Consider the following 21,972-nt stretch of genomic DNA (forward strand, 5'->3'; position numbering starts at 1 on the left):
GAAGTTTCACAAAGTATACCTACTACGTATTTTGAAATCACGTCTCAAATCACTTTTCCGTCACGTCTATTTCTTCGCGATAAACTCAAAAACGTCTTCACAATTTTTCATGCGGTTTTTAAGTCAAAAGGGAATATCGGAAGCTACTTATATCAAGGAAAATTAGAATTGACGCTAATCCAGCAGATTTGTATCTCCCAATAGTAAACTGGGGTAAGTAGTCAATAAATCAATATTTGCTAACTATGCCCAGAGGCTATTTCAAAGCGGTTAATACTAGCCTCGACTCCCAGCGGTACTCATTCATTCATACATTAGTACTAAGCTCATGTGGTTTTAATCTTCTATGGTTCTAATCTGTATCCAGATATATCTTGCTAATCACATATCTAAAGTTATGTTCTTTGATTTATGTAATTGGTTTTTCAAGCCATGTCAATCAATAAATAAATGAAAATGATTTTTCAAATTATTTATCGACACGTAACATCGAGGAGAATATTAATAACCTAAACTAAAAGAAAACAAAAGTTAATTTTCATTGAGAACAGCGTACCTACGGTTTAATTACAGTGCTTGTTTTAATTTGAAGTTAGTAACACAACCCTCGAACTACCTCCACCCGAACCAAACTTTGCCGAACCAAAATATCGAATGTAAATTAATATGAGGCAACATTAATAAGACCGGCGGACTCAAATAATCATAGTGCGCATATCTATAAGAGATAACGATATAACGGAACTATAGAGGCATTAATCAACCCGGTCCAAGGTAGTCGGAGCCAATAAGGCTGTATATAACTCAGCGAATCTAATTTGGCTCGCCGACCCCCGTCGCAGTGGAAGGGTTAAATGTATTATACGTAGGTGCTAATATCGACGCTATCGTTCTGCTGCGGAATTCAAATGATTGGCTTGTCTGTTTCTCGCAGATTTACGGTTTTCTGTTTCTATTGGAGCCAGAAAGTCTTGTGTTGTTAGAAAATTGTCAGCCACTGAAAAAGAATTAGGTACAAGGCTTTTCTTAAGACGCATTAAAATTTGATTGATATGACACAGCTAAAAATATCCAAAACATTTTCAGGCAAACATTTGCCGCCCAACTAATTAACTGGCATCAAAACCTCCTTTGTATACGATAATATGGAGCCCACCTCAGCCTACGTTCCTATTCAAATTTCACTCCGAACCAAATTGTTTAGTGCGTAAGCTTCATAATTGCTTGTCGCGAATCAAATTTCTTTCCGACTTTCACACTTGACTTTATTATAAGTACACTTGAGTACAAATTAAGGAAGTTCGACTTTGTTGTCGGCGTAATCGGAGCGCTTGTGTGTTGGTCTTTTATAAATGACTTTGAGAGAAACGGAGCGAGGAACGTGTTGTTGACGGCAACCTTCGATAATTAAAAGCATTATTTTCTGTTTATCCGGGCTACACGTTTATTTTGAGGGTGTATTACATAATCTGGTAGACCTTGAGAGTTCTTTTTTCATTAAAATTTTGGGGCTTGACCTTCTGCTTGATGTACGTGAAGGCAGCGGGCGATAACTTACGATGTTAGTCGAAAAGCGCTAGGTATAATAATGACCTATATTGTTAACAGAGAACTTTAAAATAGTTACGGAAGAATGTACTTTATTTACAGTCAAAAAGGTATACTTATATTCCTTAATTAAAGGACTTCCGTAAAAATAACACCAACACCCACGCTCTTGATTTTGTGCCATCTAATCTAATTTCGCGCGAACCCCAACAAACTAATATAACATCACTATTAATTATCGATACAAACGCCCAACCCTAATGCCACATGACAGCTGATGTCGCTTCACTAAACCTATAAGTTGTTATTAACACGAAGATATCGGAACGCTATACTGTTCCGTGAAGTTTCTCAGGAAAGTTTCCTCGACATCCGAAAGTATAGAAAAGTGATACCATTGTTGTACCAATAACCATAAGTAGGAATGTATCGAAATGTCTTTTAATTATTATGAAATCAGTGTATAACTTTCTCATGAGTGGGGAATGAAAGGTAGAGGAAAAAATGGTGAAGTAACAAGAAAAGATAATTTGAAACAAATTATGTATGAGTCAGTGAACAACGCTTTACACTAGCGAATTTTCCGCAAGGATTTTTCCGGGCGCTTATGACAAAGGAGTAAACAATTGACAACTACCGGCTTAAACGATGAACCGCGAAACGGCGTGTGTGACAGTTTTTTGTCGTTCGGAATATGTCGCGCTTAAAAAGACGAAGCGGAAAATCCGCTGGTGTGAAAGCGCTTTCAAGGAGTGACTAGAAAAATAGACTACAGTTAACTTATGTACTTATATTGGTTTATTAAAATGTCAAATTGACTAGCACAATAAAATAGCTGTTGGATTAATACATTGTCAGATGACAGCAAAACCCAGTATACTCATAACAGCAAAATTTAATTTATATTCATTGTTGAAATTTTCATCCAACAAAATTGATATGAAATACTTCGGTCTTTAAATTCAGTGCGACGGTTTATTTTTTAATTAAGTGCATGCTTTGAATGCTGATGTTAAACGGTCGTTGTTTTCTGGTGATGTCGAGTCGTATTTTGATTGCCAGTTTTGGATATTTCAACCATGGTTATTGATTTCATCTCATTAGGTAAAATGATTTTAAAATTGTTAATTTTGTGTTTCACTTATTGAGTCTTTAACAGCTTAACTTAAACTTAAGATCTAATGATCTAACCTATAAAAATGCTATTTTCTCAATATAAGTAAGCACAGATAACTTAATAGTTACTACGATATAAGGAGGTATTGCTCATTAGTTGTAAATCTTGTTCATATTTGACTCTTAAAGCTAATCAAAGTTCATAATAAAAGTATGTCTAGAGAGCCATTACATAAAAAGAAAGAAAACCACTTACGAACGAAGCACAAATCAACAATTCCTTTTTCAAAAACTCAATATGAACGAAGCATCGTGGGTACCTCGGGAGCGTAGTCTAAACAATACGCCCTGAGTACCCGTCCCATCCTCAGTTCATTCATTCCGTATTCAGATAGTTTAATTGCTATCCTGTCTTGCACTTAGAATGCAAGCAACGTCTCACTTCGGTAAAATGCGAACTCCCGATTGGCGCAATGGAGAACTTGATTAAGCTCGCAAAACTTTTGTTTATAATTTGAAAATGGAATTATGAGTTGTGTTGTGTATTGTCTTCTGTGTAATAGAATTGTTGTTCAAGTGTTGTGTGTTGATGTCGGTCTGAAGTTGTGTTTCTGTGTTTTATTAGCTTTTGTTATTTATGCTTGGATTATGTGTGGAGTGATGTTGATTAAAATTAAGGATTGAATATGCTATATGTAATAGTAATTGGACGTATTTCCTCCATTTTTTTCCTGTCTTTTCCTAACATATATTATCCTAACATTCTCTTTATTACAAAAGAAAACCTACAGTTAATGTAATCACTAATGTTAAGTTTTGTGAACACAGCGACAAATTATCCAAATTTCAGTAGGTGGCTACTTGAAAATGTGATATAATTTCACAAAGCCAACCAAAATAGGTCATGTTTGGAGCGCACAATTCTAGCCACAACTGAAAAAACGAACCTCAAAAACCAACATACGTCGGCATTTCACCAAATTCTTGACGAGCAGAACCGAAAAATGTTTTCAAAAATAAATAAGTTTCCACAAAAAATGTAAATTAATTAACAGTACCTATATACGTAGAAGGTTGTTCTAGAAAATTGCGAACATAAAACGCATGCACTTTTATTTGCTCGCATGTTAACTTAATAAGTGCTAAATAATAATAGTTTTCTCCATGTTGTGGCTATTAAATGTTTATATAATTATTGTGGGAACAGCCAATTTTAAACGCACACATAAGCTTCATAACCGAGGTAGAATTATGAAGTTCAGTTTTATATTAGATTTTATTCTGAAAAAGCTTGGCGTGAGAGGTTGTTGACTGTTGCGGATTGCGTTTAATTAATTTTAATGATGATTCAATTGGTTCAGTGTATTTCTTATAACTGAACTGTTATCAAGTATCATCGAGTTTTCATATTGTCGGGATAAAAATAATTATTATACATACGAGTACCATTTCACCTGTGTAAAATAAAAGCCGAATCGGATCTGTAATTCCTGATTGCTGGAAAAATTGTGAAATATCAGGTGAATGATACAAAGGATTTTAATTGAGGATTAATCCTTACTAATATTATAAATGGGAAAGTGAGTTTGTTTGTTTGTTTGTTTGTTTGTTTGTTCCGCTTTCACGCCGTAACTACTGAACCGATTGCTTTGAAATTTTGCAGACGTAAAGTTAGAAGTCCGGATTAAATAATAGGGTACTTTTTATCCCGAAAAAATAGATATTCCCGAGGAAAACAAAATATTGTTTGCTTGATGGATGGATTGTAGATGGCGCTGTGTGTCGTTTAAAACAAGGTAATATTTTGCAAACGAATATAAACATGTAAATTTAGAAGCTAAATGATACGATAATGAATCCCCGAAATTGAGGAATTCCCGAGGGATGATGTACAATTTGTTTAATCGTCTAAACTGTTTTTTTTTACATCTACTTATATATTGCAAACGAATATGAACATATAAATTTAGAAGCTAAATGATACGATAATGAATCCTCGAAAATGAGGAATTCCCGAGGGATGACGTACAATTTGTTTTATCGTCTTAACTGTTTTTTTTATATCTACTTATCCTGAAATAACTATAATTCAACGAATTACTAATTGGTATAAGTATTAGTTAAGTTATTTATTTCTTGAGGTATGCGATAGATGGCGCTGGGTGTTTTTAAAACGTGGTAACGATGTGTTTTTAAAATACGTAAGAAGTGGAAAGATAGCTTTTTAAAACTTGGTGACGTTGTTTTTTTTAAGATACGTAAGAAGTGCAATGATATCTCGCGCTTTAACCTGTAGCTCATTGTTCAATCGCGAGCTTCCCGATAGCTCGATAGATGGCGTTGTGCTTTTCTGTATCGCGGTGTTAAGGTTCGCCGCGAATTAGTCTTAAGGTGTTTTGAAATCAGTGGGGCCCAGTAGCGCCAGGGCCAGCCGCGGCTGCGGGTCGTTCGAAAGAGATACCGCGGCCCTGGTATATAAAAGGCCTAAGACGGAACACGACGATTTTAGTCAGTAAGAGTCTGACACTCCCTCACCGCTGCTAACCCACAGCGGGAGGGGTGAACCGAATTCCACGCGGGCGAAGCCGCGGGCGGAAAGCTAGTTATTTATATTTTTACAAGGATAACTTTCGTATTGATGATCTAACAAAATGTACCCGTGCAACATAAAATATGACGGCCTCTAACGAAGTGGTCAAACGATCTTGCAAACGTCGCGTTTTGGTTGGACGCAGGCCGTACTAATAATCAATGGCACAAGGAATGGATGTCCAGCAGAATAAACAATTGACAACTTAGACAACTATTGACAACTAGAATGATGATAGAGAAGCAAATGCTTACGTCGTCTTCACAGCTTAAAAAGCATGCACTGCTGGAAAAAATCTCCACGAGCCTGGTGAACAGTTAGGTGTTTTTTTCTTCAGATGTGCTGCTGCCGAGGTATTTAAATATCCCACTAAGCCATTACTAATTTTATCCATCCCCTGCATAATATTTGAGCAAAACTAACACGACTTTACGTTACCCCTTAAGCCGGAGCGGCAAAGGACGGTTGGTAATCGAGCACGCGCCCCATCTCCAGTAATGGACATTTATGGGGCCTCATGATTTATGGCGAGTATTATTCACTTATGACACTCATCTGTTGACTTCACTTGTGTTCCCTCTATGGACCGCATTTTTATTTACCTTGTGTTTTTTTGTGGAAAGCTGAAATAAGTATGATGGTTGATGTCTTCAACCATCAGATTCAAGATGAAAGTTTTACATAGTTCAATTTTGATTTAAGTAGTCAAATTGCTTCCAAATTATTATTATCATCAGGCTTATTCTACTAACTAAAAGCTATTCCTATACAACCTTTGTGACAAGGTGGACAAAATATGCCAACTGGTATTTCATGTAAACATTTTACACTTTTAACTTCAATAACTTTTGAAACCCAAATAAAGCCAAAATTTTTTCAACCAAAAACAACATATTTTAAAAACTGTACGAACACAATTTTTTCTGATGATACTCATCACTTTTCGGCTCTCGCAGTAAATAAAAATTCATTTCACTTGTTGAAAGCCCAGTGCATAACCGCTGTCATTCTGACGTCAGCCGGGTGTCATTCTGACGTCACGATGATACTGGAGGTGTAGCGATAGTGCTTGACTGTCAACTGGGTGACAATGTTGCCACTTTGGGTTACAGGTTACAACGAGCTTGATGGCAATTCTGCCATTTTAGGTTACAGGTGAAAATGTGGCTCGTAGTAACAGGATTATGTTGGGTATTGACACTTTGACAGTGAGTTTTTAAGGTTGTTGAGACTGTGAGTTTTTTTAATGAATTCTCTTCTGTTTCCGAAACGAGTCAGTGTTTTAAATATTATTATTTTGAGTATGTTTGTAATAAAAAACTATTCCTTAAATAACTTTAAGCCTTTATTAAATTATAGTGATTGTTATGTCGGAAAACCCTTATATTTATCAAAGTATTTGAAAAACTCCTGAAATAATATTCATACAACAATTACACCGACCTCGACACGATCAAAAACCGAACCTTTTCAACCCCCGCTAAGAAGAGCTAATCCCGAATCAAATCAAAAACAAAACAACAGCCGAACAAAAGCTGTCACCGATGCCGTTCAAAATTAAATACAGAATTCAATCACGTCATCCTACAGACATTTTAATGGAAAAAGCCGCAGGTATAGTCAATTCAAATACGGTCCAAATTAGAAACACGATCATTATTTGAGGCTCGCCATTAATCATAATCTACATGGCACGTTGCTCTGAGGGCGCGGGACGGCCACGACACGACGTCGGCTCGCGGACGCTTGCAATATTAAATTCAATTTACTTGGCTTGATTAGTTTTGTGGTCATAATGCTCTGGTTCGGTGCATCCAGTCCTCTTCCTTCATTGTCGTATTAATTTTGATACTGCATTCTGGACTGGCTGTTGTCGAACCAATTTCGGTGCAACCGGACCTTGTTAGTTATTTTGGTATGTTGGTTATGTTTTGAGAGGATGAAATTACATTTACTAGACGTTTCAGAAGCTAGTTGTCATCTGTAAACTTGTAATTATATGTCCCTTAACAGAGGAGGCTTCTTGAAGATTCTTTACAACTCTAGTCCGAAGACTCCTGCGCCGGCTTTTTTAAACATAGATTCTTTCACTGGTACTTACACACTTTACCATCGTCAAGCTTCCCAGCTCATTCAACATCTGTAGTTTTGTAATTACTGTAAGTTCATCTTCCGTTTCTGAATTTTATTACCCTAAGCTTTTTCAGTATGACTGTGTTACTTCACATCTATGTTATTTTATTGGTTTAACACACCCGCAGTAACACACAGCCATATTCGAAACTTCACATTGAAACCTATTTAAACGCTAATCATTCAATTAGTGGCAAATTGTGTAGTCGAGCAGAAGTTCGGCTGATGTAATCGACGCGGTGACACGTAAAGACAACGTTAGGAAGCTAACCAATCAAGTGTGCCAATGTGATGGGATGTTACCTTATAATTAGCTAGATTATTACTTGTATATTGTATGAGTATTCGATTATAGGGGTGAGGATATTGCCTTGAGAACGTGACTGGAAAATGTGAGGTTCTGAGTCCAATTTCTAAGTCAAGGGTTGAGTATTTGGATTCTAGTTTTTAGTATTTCTATTCTCTTATTAGTCTTTCTAAAAACAAGCTTATTCCTATTCTGTTATTCTAACAGTCCACTATAATAACAGACTATTTCATAATATTTTTCTTCTTATAAAACAGAATTTTACTATAAAAACTATGAAAATGTACTCTTATCTGATTTTAGCATCGTTTAAAAGGTAAGTCTATTGTCTGCCTTTGTGTAAGGTTCTGACGGAGCTCAGATATGAAATTACAGCGTTTTTCTAACGAACTACTAGTACCTTCTACCCACTTATATTTTTTCTTTAAACCTGAGTTTCATATTATTAGATAAATAGGTTACCTGAAAAGAAAGCTTTAAAACAGTTACTTGGAAATTCCCTCGTTCTAAAAATAATTTTCTTTTGATTTTCGGAAAACTAAACTATGTAAGTATCTCGGTATTATCATATGAGCTTCTCGAAGAGAAAAACACTGTATCCTTTTTATGTTAGTTCACTACAAGGTATAAGACAAAATGTGCGATGATTCTCTTACATGAGCTTAATTATAGTAATAGGTGGTTCATTAAAATAGGTCACCGTGAATTACAGATAGGTAGAGGTAGGTACATTATAGGAAGTAAAATAAACAAGCGTAAGAAAAAGCGAAAGATTTTGTAATAAATAAACAAGAAGAGAATAACTCACCTTTTCATTACAAAGTTGAGGAAAGATCTCGAAAAATTATGAAAAACTCTTAACAAGGTAGCTAATAACCTTACATCATTAATATTCATCAGAATTACTATTTATGAGTTTCTCTTTGACGAGATGAAGCCGAAGATGATTGGATTTTTCTTCTGTCTTTTAATAGAAACGGATCAATTAATTTGAAAATGAGTAGCAATTCTGTTAAAATACACAGAAAAGAAGTTCAGTTCTTCTAGTAATTATTAGACGTATAAAAATATCAAGTAATTTTCCTTTTACAAGTTATTTCTATGCCTATTTTATGTATCTGTTCTAACCAGAAAGTGCGTAACCCTGCAATGCTGGGCTCCTCAAATTTAGATACGGTCAGCATCACATATAACGCTGATTACAAACGGACACAGGGATCAGGGATCATAGTTATCAAATTACTCCTTTTTTTACAAAAGCTTTTTACGTGAACGAATCAATTAAATTGAATTAATGGAAACCTTTCACGAGAGAGGTATATATATTCGTAAAAGGTTGAGTTCAGTAAACCCATCTGCATAATTACTCGCATCGTAAGAGTTTTACAAATTGAAATTTAATTACATTTTTGTGTTTTACTATGCATTACTTTGAACTGTGTGTTTTGCTAACTACCTGAGCGTGCAGAAAATATCATTAATTATATAACAGTAGGTAGGTACTAGGTATGTTAGAAATTACGTTGTGCTTTCTACGTATGTAAAAAATGTGCTTTCTATGTATTTTTTTCTGTATTGACGGATTTTTTCAGTGGTTTTTCTATCTGTGAACATTTTTGAAAAGAAGAATTTAAGTAACACGTAACTAATGCATAAAGATGAAATGCAATTTTTTTTAGATAAGTAGTTGATGTACCTAGGATAATTGTGAAAAGAGAAAATGTAGGTTTGCTGTCGTTATTGCGAACTCAATCGAAATCATCGTTGAGTATAATTATTATCCGTCTCAAATATTTTAAGTGCTTTAAAGTGCAGTGAATTTTCATTTTTTACTCTCATGAGATTAAATTGCAATAATATTACTTTCCTTTTCCCAATTCAACATTAAAATGAATACAGAATTTTAACGAAGAATTTTTTCAACAAAAAGTATACCTATCAGGCGTTCTTCAAACTCTAGAAAGCCGAAACTTACTTAATTGGAAGCGATAACATCTAACAATGGTTTTCAAAAGGCTTAGTGGCTTCAGGGTGGATTATTCCAACACACCCGTTTATACAGGGGTGCTGTGAAAACGTCGACCTGCCTGAAAATTCAATTTGGGGTCATAATAACATGTGGCCGGGCTACGTCGACCGGTATTACGGGGTCCTGTCAATACGTGAGACACGGGAATTGTACGTAGGTACTCGTTATAGGTTTATGGTAGTTATTTTTTTTGTTTGGAACGATATTTTTGCCGCACTAGTTGAAAAGTTACTAATTAATAAGTCAACGAGTGAACCAGCAGCAATTGTTTTTTTTTGATAATAGATATCATCAATGAACCAATTTTTAGCACGGCAAAAAAAATAATACTTCAACGAAAACTAACATACATTGACATGCATACATTTCTCAACTGAGTAAATTTAACACGTCACACCGAGATGAAATTCTTAATCAAAATAATTCAAACTGTTCTGTTTCTGTAAAGCCTAGCACAGACTACGCCTAAAGATTGACGCATAAATGCGTGCTCATATACGTGGACCGTTGGTAACTAACTATAATGTTCCTTTCTACGCCTAGTCTAAACAGAGCTTAACGCTATGCCACAGTGACTCACAATCAAATTCAATAACCTAACGACCAATATGGAATTCGGCAGCTTTAATCAAACGCTTAGCTTGTGAAAATGAACAATTCTCAGAATATCGACGACAGAATTTGTCAGTTTTGTCAGCAATCAAACTTGGTTGGCTGATTAACATAGTTTTCACATCAAACTTGCTCCGATTAACTTCTAAAGGTATGCCGTGGCGGAACTTTGTACGGAACCCGTTCGCGATCTTCTTGAACGTATTGAAGGGAGCTCGCCGGGGTACTAATTAAACAGAATTGTCTTTTTATCGGCTTCTATCGAAGATGCTTTTTTGTTTTTTCTTTTTTATATTCTGGTTGTTGTCCTATTGTGTGTTAAGTGTGCTTTAGATATGTTGCGTTGATTCTGTTATGTTTTAGTTCTAGATATTTTGTAGTATCGTATTGAATGGTATCCTCTCTTTAGTTATGAAGAAGGCACTTAATTAAATACTTTAACATTTTCTTCCTTTATTTTATTGATAACATTATTAATAAAGGGCTCTTCATCCTTTCTCTCTCTTCAACAAAAAAAAAATCAACTGTTTATGAAGTATTGAATATCCAGTTCACTATTTCTATAATTATTTTGCTCAAAGGATTTTAATGCAGAATAGGGACTAAATATTGAAATCACGAAACAGTTGAGTCAAAGCTTTTTCTCAATAGTGAAGTAACAGAGGAAAAACAAGTACATAAATCAAATATTGCTCTATGCAGCTGTCTGTGTGATGCAGGATTTGTTCTACAATATTATTGATGTGGAAGGTCACAGCTGGCAATACACTGCATACCCTGGAAAGAGTAAAACTTTCTAAAATAATGAAAAAACTAACTCAGCTTCAAATATGGGCTGGCCTGGGCCAAACCAAACTAGGCTATCAATAGCCTAGGTATTTTTTCATACTATGAGGAGGTAATTTTCAATAAATAACTGAGACGAAATCTTATACGAAATATCTATATAATATCATAAAGCTAAACAGTTTGCTTTTTTTTTGCTTTTTATGCGCTAATCTTCGATATTAAAAAATATTTCAGTCTAAGATAATCAATATTTACCAAGGAAGATTATTTGCTAATTTAGCGAAGAAAGTATATAAAACCGCGTGCAACAGCTAGTAAAGAGTATATAAAAAATCATTCTGAATCATATAAATGCCAGATACCTATGAGTTGGAAACTCTTCACAATCAATATAGTGGAATTCAGACAAAATTGGGAACGTATAAAATATTACGGGACTCACAAAGAACTCCGGGTGACTTCCAAAGAGACAATTTCGGTTTTATGTAATAAGTTTTTCGCTTTGGAATATTGTAATTTCAAGAAATTTCCATAATTCTTGACTCGGGAAGAGGTCTGTTATTTGTTGTTTGAATCAACGTATTGTATGTTTATTATTTGCCTACGAAATATACAAAGCTATGTAAGATATTTGGCTATCCCTAATATCAGAAAGTAATACTAGTCATGTCATAGTCAAATTTGAAAATGATTTTTCTCTCAGTATTCGATAGCCAATTTATTCTAGGCTACTTTTTATCCGGATACGCGAAGTAGTTGCCGCTAGCGGAAGCTTGAAACAAGATTTCCTCCAAAAAATTACAGGCCTTTTAAAATAGATTACTCCCAGAATAACTTAGCTCCTAACTTAAGATCATTATCGCGCCGGTATTACAGCAAATCTTTTTCCCATTTCCTTAGCAAACTTACGTGCCCATTCAGTAATTAAAGTGGCCGATAGGGAGCGCTTTTTAATTAAGAATTACATTGTAATTCGTTTGACCTTTGTCACGGATTATCAACCGGTTTTTCTAAGAAGGTTCGTTAGCAAATGAAACGACTCCATTTCCGCCTGTTTAAGTGCTATGCTAATTTTGTTATGACTTGCGATTAGTATGTTAGAAATAGAAAATTGGCCTTGTCGTGTTAAGGATTTCATTATACTATTTTGCTGAATTTGGTACACATACTTTGATTTAAAAAAAAACTGCCATCTTCAAACTATTTACGTTTGGAGGTCGGCTTCCAGTTTAATTAGATGCACCTGAGAAGCAGTATTGTACATGGAGCGACTGCCTATCTGACCTCCTCAACCCAGTTACCTCCGCAACCCGATACTTCTTGGTTTGTCTGTCAGTCTTTTGGCTTCTGAATATCTGTAAGATATTCAAATTAATGGCAGCCAGAATTAACCACTTTGACGTGCCTTCCGAAACACTAGAGACACTTAGCACTTACAACGTACAATAATGCATCTTACAGAATACCACGCTGTAATAATTAATTTGATTTCCTGAAGGCATGTCTATTGATTAGTGATTAATCCACAGGCGCCGACACTGCACTAATTCAATATTGCATTAACGTTGCTGTAATAATGATCGCTGTCAAGTGTTAACGATCTATTTGCTTGATAATAACTTCATGTTTATGGAAATTGACATTTGTCTTATTTAATTTTCTTGCGAAAAACTAAAATTGGTAATGATTTTGTAAATTCAAGTCGACAACATATTGCTCTTATCTATTTATCAGGGTGAATCAAATTTGTAAGTTAAAGTTTTTTACTTTTTCACGAATTAATTCTAACACAAGGCATACACAAATAAATGTACTATTCCTATTTCAATCTAAAAACAGTAACAAAAACAAACCCACTTGACTTTTTAAGCTGCCTACATAATCTGCTGGCCGTTGATCGGCTTTCCTAAAGAACATTTTAGCAAACACTCGTTTTTAATCCCAACTAACGAATGCATCGAAAGGGTACAACAAGCTTAGCCATTCACAACTGATGTTTTTCGTTTACCTCCAATCCCCAGTCAACCGAAGTTCGAATTTGGAACGTCCGAAAGATCCCGAAAGATTCCGAACGTCAAATGAAAATACTGCATTAGCACTTATCTCCGTATGAGGATAAGCGTTGAGAGAATTTAATGGCGTGCCGCAGAAATCGGTAATCCGTTTTCCATTTTCAAATCTGAATATTATTTTATACGTGGTTTATGAAGAAGCTGGCTGGAATATGTAGGCTGATGCATTCGTATTTTAAAACTAGCTTACTTATTTGTATTATGAATAAAGAACGTTATTTTAGGATTATGTATCTTTCCTTTAGACAATGTTTTTTGGGTGGTTGAGTAGTCAAACGGGATACCCTGGGGAAAAACATATTTTTCGTTACAAATATTAGTATCTTGTTCTAGGAAAAAGATAATCGAATTCTACAGACATCTCAACAAGACGGATCAAGGCCTAATATATTGTTGTCCATGTCCTATTTACTGTATTTTTTTAGATAATCCTGTACACGTGTTTACCTATACCAGCATGATTCAAGGAAGGTAACCTTTTTGCTACCCAAAGTTATCCTTAAACACCTATCTTCGTTGAGTGTAGTTTTATAGCGCACTTAACATGTTTACATTCAGCGCCACTTAACAAAAGTAGGGCAATAAAACTGGTTTGAAACTCATCACAAACATCTGATCTGTGGATGGCACTAAACTTCATTTTCATTCTTTCTTTATAGTAGAGATCGCTCTTTTATCTCGCGATTCATCTTAATAAAGCAACTCGCGCCTTTCATAAAATGTTGGAAGCATCTAGTAAAACGTAAATAAATATGCTGCAAATTTAATTTAGCAGTGCATCAGCCAGGCTAGGAACAAGTTCCTGTTATTATTCTAAAACAATATTATCGTTATTCGGAACAGGGAGACAAGAGACGGGAAGCTAGTGACACAAAGAGCGTTGTACCAGGAGCGCAGAACGTGCTAGGAAACGTTAACTGAGACAAACAAGCTCATTACCCGTGCGGTCGACCGACAGGGGTGCGACTGTGCGACTCATCAGATTGCCTGTGCTGCTACTATCTGTAAAGATTTATGTGTCCCTGGTACACACTTGGAATTATTCATACCTGTTTCGCGTATTTGAATATCGTTTGTTCGAATCTCCTCAGCTCTGTTAACGTTAAACAAATATCGGTTTCACAATGACGTGATTTCTATTGTAAATATCGCAATTAATTGTCAATGTTTGACATGTAAGATATAAAATGGCAAGGCAAAGTGGGGTGGGGGATCATTTGCCTTTTGTCTGTCGCACTCTGTCGATGTACAAAGGAAACAATATTCGTAAAATTTACGCGAAAAGTCGCGGTATTGTTCAACTCCCCAATACGGATCGGAAACAGACGTCGAAACATTACAGAGAATCAACTCCAAATGATAATTACTCTCTTGTTTTGATACAGTGACAGTACACGTGTCAGATATAACATCGTTCGGGATTTTTGCTGTAAATACGGGGGCTAATTAATTCCTCCAGGGGAAAAGTCGGATCAAAGCTGTTGTGTCGTAAAATAGCTACAAAAACTTACCAACTCATTTTACGCTCAAGCAAATTGTTTGAAATCAGCCTCATCTTCCGCGACTAAAGTTTTCATTGTAACAAAAGAGAAAACCACACGAATCTCAACTGTGCGCCCTTTTCATAAAAACACAAAAAATAAACAATCAAAAACAAGAAACATTAAATTCCCTGAAAATGCTGGCTGTCATTGTGGTGGTCTGAATTCATCCCCGTAAACGGTCGCCGACTCAAAGAATGGAAAATGACACATACATTTTTTGTTTACGTTCCTTAAAAAGGAAAACTCTTAATACTTATAATTCATTTCCGCCAAGAGCCAGTGTCGTTGATTTACTGCTTTTCTCTCACTTGGTGAACTCTCAAAAAACGAACCAACGATGTTGTTTGATAGCAATCATGCTATTTTGTGTACACAAAGAACTCATTTTGTCCTTTACAAAGTAACTGCCGACCTACTGTGATGATCTGTGATTTGTTCGCCCATTCTTTGAAGTGCGGTTATAAAGGTTTTATGTCTTAATACGATGCTTATTTTAATTATACTCCAAAGTCTTCTTTAATTTAAAAACAATATTTGAGATTGCGGACGAAATTTCGCTGTTCCGAATAGTCAAACTAGAAACAGCAGGTAAGCTTTTATGAAGAGTACAACTGTGGAGCGACGGCAACAATTAGTCTGGATATTCCAAGCATAGCATTCCGTACGTTTTGTCCCGAGCAGAAATATTTGAATAGTTTCTCAAATAGGTAAATTTCACGTAGTTTATTGTGTTTGAACTGTCGCCTCGGACGGTCTTGAACAATTGTCATTCTGGCGTACGTCCCGCTACACGTTTGTGCAATTGCGAATTCCGACGGCGGTGCGGTAATATCAATACGTCGCGAGGGTACACGAAACTTGTCGGCAAAATATTCACTATCCCGACTGTACCCGAACCCTCCGACAATGTATTACTTACATTTAAATGTGAAACTAAATAAATTGAATTCTGTCTTGTTTTTTAGTTTCGAAGGTAAAGGTCGTGACTTAGGGGATCTAGGTTGTGAGATCTCACTCCAGTAAACTGTTACCTACTCGAAACTGTTAAACTCGAAAATTTTTACCTAATAATTGTTGAAGCGTTATCCCAATTTTCATTCAAAAGTTTACGGCTAGTTTTTACAAGATGATGTCGAATAAAGCATGCCCTGAAAAAAATATGGAAGTAAATAAATACAATCTTAGGACCAAAAAAGCTAAAACAACTTATACTTCAGGCTTTCATAACGTCTCGCCAGCGTCTACTCTATTCACGAAAGAATATTGCAGAACAGATTACGTCAAAATGTACCATCCAGTATTACCAACTTTACAGGAATTTCAAAATTAGTTGAATCCAAAAAATATTTAAAGTTTTTGTCTACCTATATTCTAAAGGGAGTGTGAAATGAATACATATCTAAATATATAATAAAACGCGTCTCAAGCGGCACAGGGTTGATTAATTACACAGTTTTATGTGCTACCAAACAAGGAGGTACAGTCAGATTAAAATGGAGGTGAACCCATTCCCATTGCGGCGTAATTCGAAATTCCGCTTGGTGCGAACGTCGACACGTAGCTCTGGGGTCTTACATCAAGTGACATATACGTACAGCTATTAAGTTTAAAGCCACGTAATTTGGTAGATGCACCTGCCCGTATTTTCATGGCTCCGCTCCGCTGTTACACGGGATTCGGAGCTAAGCACTGAATTATTCTGACGTCGACTGTATTTTGATTCAGTTCTGTTCTGTAATTCGATTAGAGCTTTTTGAGGTACTAGATTAGCGAGTTTATTTTTGGGATTACTTGTGTTTTAACATTTTTAATGGCTACGGTTACTTTGCTGCTATTTTGGTTGGAGTTCTCTGTTTTGAATTCACGAGGTGGTTGAAGAATATTTGGGTATTTTGTTTACTGATATGTGGTTAGTATTGTTATGTAGTCATGCGTATAAATTATATATTGTTGATCTAAGTAAAATGAGGTGTCTTTATATAACTGTAAACTGTGTGTGTTTTCTGATTCACAGCTTAAAACCTTGCGAACGAAAGTGTGAACACATTTAAACAATACTCCACACAATCTTATCACTACCCAAAAACATAACAAACCAATCACAATTTCACAGCACTTCGAATCATCAATATTTAATCGACACACGTCCAGACTTAACCGATTCAATAGTTGCTCAAGCATCGTCCGACGGACCGGTATGCAATTTCACACATCGATACGTTCTGATGTATCTGACTGTACATTCTTAGCAACACGTATGACAAAAAATCCTGGCAGATGGATGTTCGGATGCGTAGTAAATATCCCGCATCGGTGAGCGCCGGTTTGAGAGGAATTTTGGCTGTATTTGGTTTTGTTTTGGTGTGATGTTAATGGTTTGTTATTTGGTGTTTAGTTAGTGACAGATTTCTTGTTCTTCTTCATGGTTTGTGTTGAAAGAGTTTTAAGTTAACGTTTTTGATAAGCCTATCTTACCACCTTTTTGTTTATGTTTTGAATATCGTTTAGTTTGGTTTACTTTAAATGTAATTGATTATTCTTTAAGCTGTGCCCTATAGGGTCCATATTGTCACTAATCTAAATGTACCACCTGTTAAGAAAGAAAGCTAATAAAGAATTGAGTATTGATTTTAAGGTAAAAAAAAATCTCATTAACTTTCCCCATGGAAATTATCAGTCGTATTTTCGTGCACAAGTAACAAACATATCTACACAAAATCTTTTGCCTTTATAATATTAGTCTGATTTTAAATAAGAACAGTGACACGACCTTAGATAAAATCAAAGTAATGTAAGATTTATAACGTAACGTCAAAACTAGTTAAACCTCTAAAACAATACTATTATATTAAAATATCTCCGCAGAAAATTAGTGCATTAAAATGATCTTACAATAATTAGATTTTTTGTATTTCAAAGTCAGATAGAGATAACTTTCAAGTAAATTGATGTTTTAGTTTTATAATTTGACAGGGTAAAATAAATTACGTTACGTAGTTGCGTTTTGAAAATTCTAATTTGGTTATAGTAATTATATTTTGGGTTCTAAATTAGATTTAAGGCTTGAAGTGGATTACACGTTTGAGCTTTGATTGAACACAAAACAAAAGCAGGCCTAGCATTTTTGGGCCTGTTTCGTGAAACAGGAACAAAGAATAACAATTGCTGGCACCGTGGGGCTGGGAGACGAAATCAAGTGGTTACTTGAAGTGAAATAGTCCTGTCTTGTTAGTGCTCACGCCACGCTCTCATTTGGATTTCCCTCCTTGTGAGGTGGGTCTCACACTACCAGGCTAAAGTATGCAGAAAAACACGCCTCATGTCTCCTTTGATTTGTATGTTGCAGCGTGCAATTATTATCAGCTTTTGGCAATAGACAACAAAGAAAAGGTGAAAACAGCTAATTCATGGTCCATGGGTTTTTGGTTTCATTGTTTACCTTAAGGTACACAATTATAGTAGGTGAATTTTTGAACTTTTAGAATGTTAAGTAAATCCTTGCATTTTTTGTTGTAAAGCAATTTATGTACGTTACGTTGTACAGCAGTTTTAGAGAATGTGTCCATCGATTTTTTTGGCTGACCGTACTTAACAATTTTCGAGATTACACTTGTGCACGTTCACTTCTGATTAACACAGACCAGTATAGAAAACAAAGAGAAAGGATTCGGCGTGTGGTAGTGTGTGATCCGGCTTGCACTCAAATTGCCGGCACGGTTAGTGCAGTGGCTGTGACAATGAGCAAATGGCGCCTTTGCTATGTTTCACGGATTCAGTTCTAACGTGAAATCCCTTATAATACCTATTTCTAATTACCTACAATTTAATGTAACATTATAATAATTTGACCTGAAAACTGTAGGTAGGTACATAGTTCGAGAATTAAACCTTGGAATTCACGAGCAGTCACGAAAGTCAATGTTTGTATCATAAATCTAAATATACCTAAATACCGACGATTCTTTCCAACACAACATACCCGTATCTCCACCTCAACAAACACAACCAAAAAATAAATAAACCCACCTCTCTGTAACGTAAATGTGTCAAGCAGAAGTGTTAATTAAGCACAAACTAAGTCACAAACTAGTCAATAAGGCGGTGCCTACACGCTCTGTGAACGTGTCTCCCTCCCCACTGTTTCGCGCTAACAACCCTGAATGGCAAAAAGGGGAGTCTTAGCACAGATTGCGATTCAAGTCTCGTGACTTCATTCTTGTCTGTTTTCCTAAAAACGACTTTATCACGTATTACAGCGCCTGTTTTGTGTTAGATCAATTTGTCACTGGAGGCGCCATTGCCGTACCTTCAACTATGACGACGGTATGAGAGCGCCAAAATTCTCCTATGTATTATGTACATGTATAATATGTTTATAAAGGTTATAGTTGATAATTTCGTGTACGTGCGTAACAGTGTGATATTAGAAAATGCATGTGATTAACTAGTTTCCTTACTTCAGTTGTCGCGCTGTTAAATTCGCTGACGTTTTCGCAGTTTTTCGCAGGGATTTGTGCTCGTGGCGGTTCCTGTTGGTAGTGTGCTCTGAGTGTTTTGTTATTGAAAGAACGAAGAGTTAGGTCCTCGGGACGTAATGGAATGCGTTCCGATCACGTCTGGTTCCAATCGGTTTTATGACTCATTTGCGTTTATGCTGATAGATTTCAATCTCAAGTATACTGCGAAGATAACGTATGAGATGGGCCAATGGGATCGTGTTTGTAGATAAAGATACTGTAAAAGTTATTTTGTTTTAATTGAGTATTTCTTTTTAATTATGTGGAAATAGAAGACAGTGGATTGATATGAAGATTGAAGAATGGTGAAGTATCACGGGTTGATATTTTATAATCCAAAAAAGATAGGGCTTCGAGAATGGAAATTTAATTTACAATTTCCGCATGAAAAACATCGAGCTATAATAAAAAAAAGCGCAACCCACAAAGCTGCTACTTTATTTTCAACTTAAACTATTACTTATTTCACATTCATAGCTCGTACATAAACTTATTTCAAAGGAAAAAAACCTTGATATAACTTTCCATAAACTGGCCTTAGTGGCCGCAACAGAAAGTTGGCTTATCTTAACTATAGTTTAAAACCGGTCCCGCATCTTTTATTTTTAATCCCCGGGCAAACGCTATCCGAGTTAAAATTACTTTGTTCTTAAGCAAAGATCGAATATCAGCGCTCATTTTTCAATACTTTATAATGGTTTAGCAGAACTTTGGTAATTAGATGTCTACTTAAACTTGGGTTTATATAAACGTGTCAGGTTTAATCGAATTTCGATGGGAGTTAACGGTTCTTTAATTTGGTTTACGTTAATATTGTTGGAGATTTTTAAGTGAGCCCCTTGTGTTTATGTGATCGGGTAGACTGAAAAAATGGACGTGTGAGATGATGAACTTTTAGATGTATATATGGATATCTGTTTATGGAAGACTACAGAGCTCATAAATTAAACGTAGAGAAAATAATATTTACATAAGTTTGATTATGATCAGTATAATCAAACAAACATTTTGCCTCGATTACCCATGTCGTATTTTTGGCTCTAACACAAATTAATATATGGGCAAAAGTTTGTGAAAGTGTGGGCGTGTGTATTTGTTACTTCTTCACGCACTCGGATTTTATTTGCTTACCTATATATCAGAATAACAGGAGTGAGGGCGCTACTGTGCTTTTGTTTACATCTGCTCCGTAATACGTTCGGCATTAAAAATATAAATAATACCTAACCCGTCAAAATAAAGTGAACATTCTGTGAATAAGATTGAAATAACCGCGTACAAGTGTTAGTGACGAAGAAATCCCGAAAACTGTAGAGAAAAAGTCAAAAGTGTGTTCGTTACAATATTACGTGTTCAGTGATTGACATCTTGAATAATTCACAAGTTATATCCGCACAAAGACAATTATCCAACTTGATACGGCAGAAAGTGATAAATCAAGAACTATTGTGAAGAATTGCAATTCAAAATTATACTTTTTGAACATAACCTATAAATTACAATGATACATCAAAAATTGTCCTAGACTCCTGCAGATAAAAATTGTAAACAGCGCCATCTATCTTTGAGTACCGTAACAACTACAGCAAAAATCCATTAAAGGTTTCTTTTTTACACTTAGTATTGCTAGGTACTCGAACAAAGATCAAGAGTCATACTAAATCTTAAAATGGAGTCTATAATGGAGATTTTAAAACAGATCCAGAGAGACCTGAAAGAACAAAAACAGGAAATGAAAAATATAGAAGAGTCAATTAATAATAACATTAACGGGAAATTCACGCAGATTGAAGAGAAAACAAAGGAGCTCGAAAGCAAAATAGATAAACAGCAAGATGTGATAGAGCAATTAGAGAGACAATTAAAGAAGAAGAATTTGATATTTTTTGGAGTAGAAGAGACAGAAAATAATTACAGCGAGCTAAGAGACTTGGTATATAATATCATCACCAAAACTCTAAAACTTGCCTGTCAACGAGAAGAAATTGATGAGGTTAAAAGATTAGGAAGTAAAACAGGCAAGACAAGGCCTATTGTGATAACCGTTACCAGCGTCGGTCGGAAGATAGATATATTAAAGAGAAAGAAGTTGTTAGAAGGTTCTACAATATACATAAAAGAAGATTTTCCCAAAAAAGTTCTAGAAAAACGAAAACAACTACAAGAAGAACTTAAACGGGAAAGAGAAGCGGGAAATAAAGTCTTTCTTAGATATGATAAAATAATTACACTGGAAAAGAACACCAAACGAAACCCAGAGGAAGACTCTACGCGCACACAAAAAAGATATCTGTCGCAATCCCCTGAAAATACTGATAACTTAAGCAAACCTTCGTCGTCTTCAGTAAAACAAGCTCCGAAGAAGAATAAAATTGGCAATATCACCACATACCTTCGAAATAACGAACCAAAAAACTGAAAAATGAAGCCCCTCCACTCTCCAAACTCCCAACACGGGTGGTCGCCGTGGGAGCTCAAGACCGAAACCCTCCATGCAAAGATAATATTCACTCAACTCCACTCTACATATGTACATATAATGCAAGGTCTCTCTCAACAGATGAAAGATTGCTAGAGTTTAAACAAGCAATTTGTGACATCAAAAATGACATAATAGGGCTCTGTGAAGTAAGGCAAATGGGATACAACATTATAGAAGAAACTGAACATATATTCTGTTACTACGGAGAAACAAAAGGGAGATTAGGTATTGGT

The 21,972-nt window shown here is 35.5% G+C and overlaps 1 protein-coding gene across 1 annotated transcript; it reads left to right on the top strand.

Annotated features, from left to right (window-relative positions):
- Positions 1-20,926: 20,926 nt before the first annotated feature.
- Positions 20,927-21,676, top strand: LOC126054909 (chromosome partition protein Smc-like). The gene has a single exon (XM_049841816.2). It carries the CDS (start codon positions 20,927-20,929, stop codon positions 21,674-21,676), a length of 750 nt encoding a protein of 249 aa, XP_049697773.2.
- Positions 21,677-21,972: the final 296 nt, after the last annotated feature.

Source organism: Helicoverpa armigera, chromosome 10, assembly GCF_030705265.1.
Source record: "Helicoverpa armigera isolate CAAS_96S chromosome 10, ASM3070526v1, whole genome shotgun sequence".
Lineage (NCBI taxonomy): Eukaryota > Metazoa > Arthropoda > Insecta > Lepidoptera > Noctuidae > Helicoverpa > Helicoverpa armigera.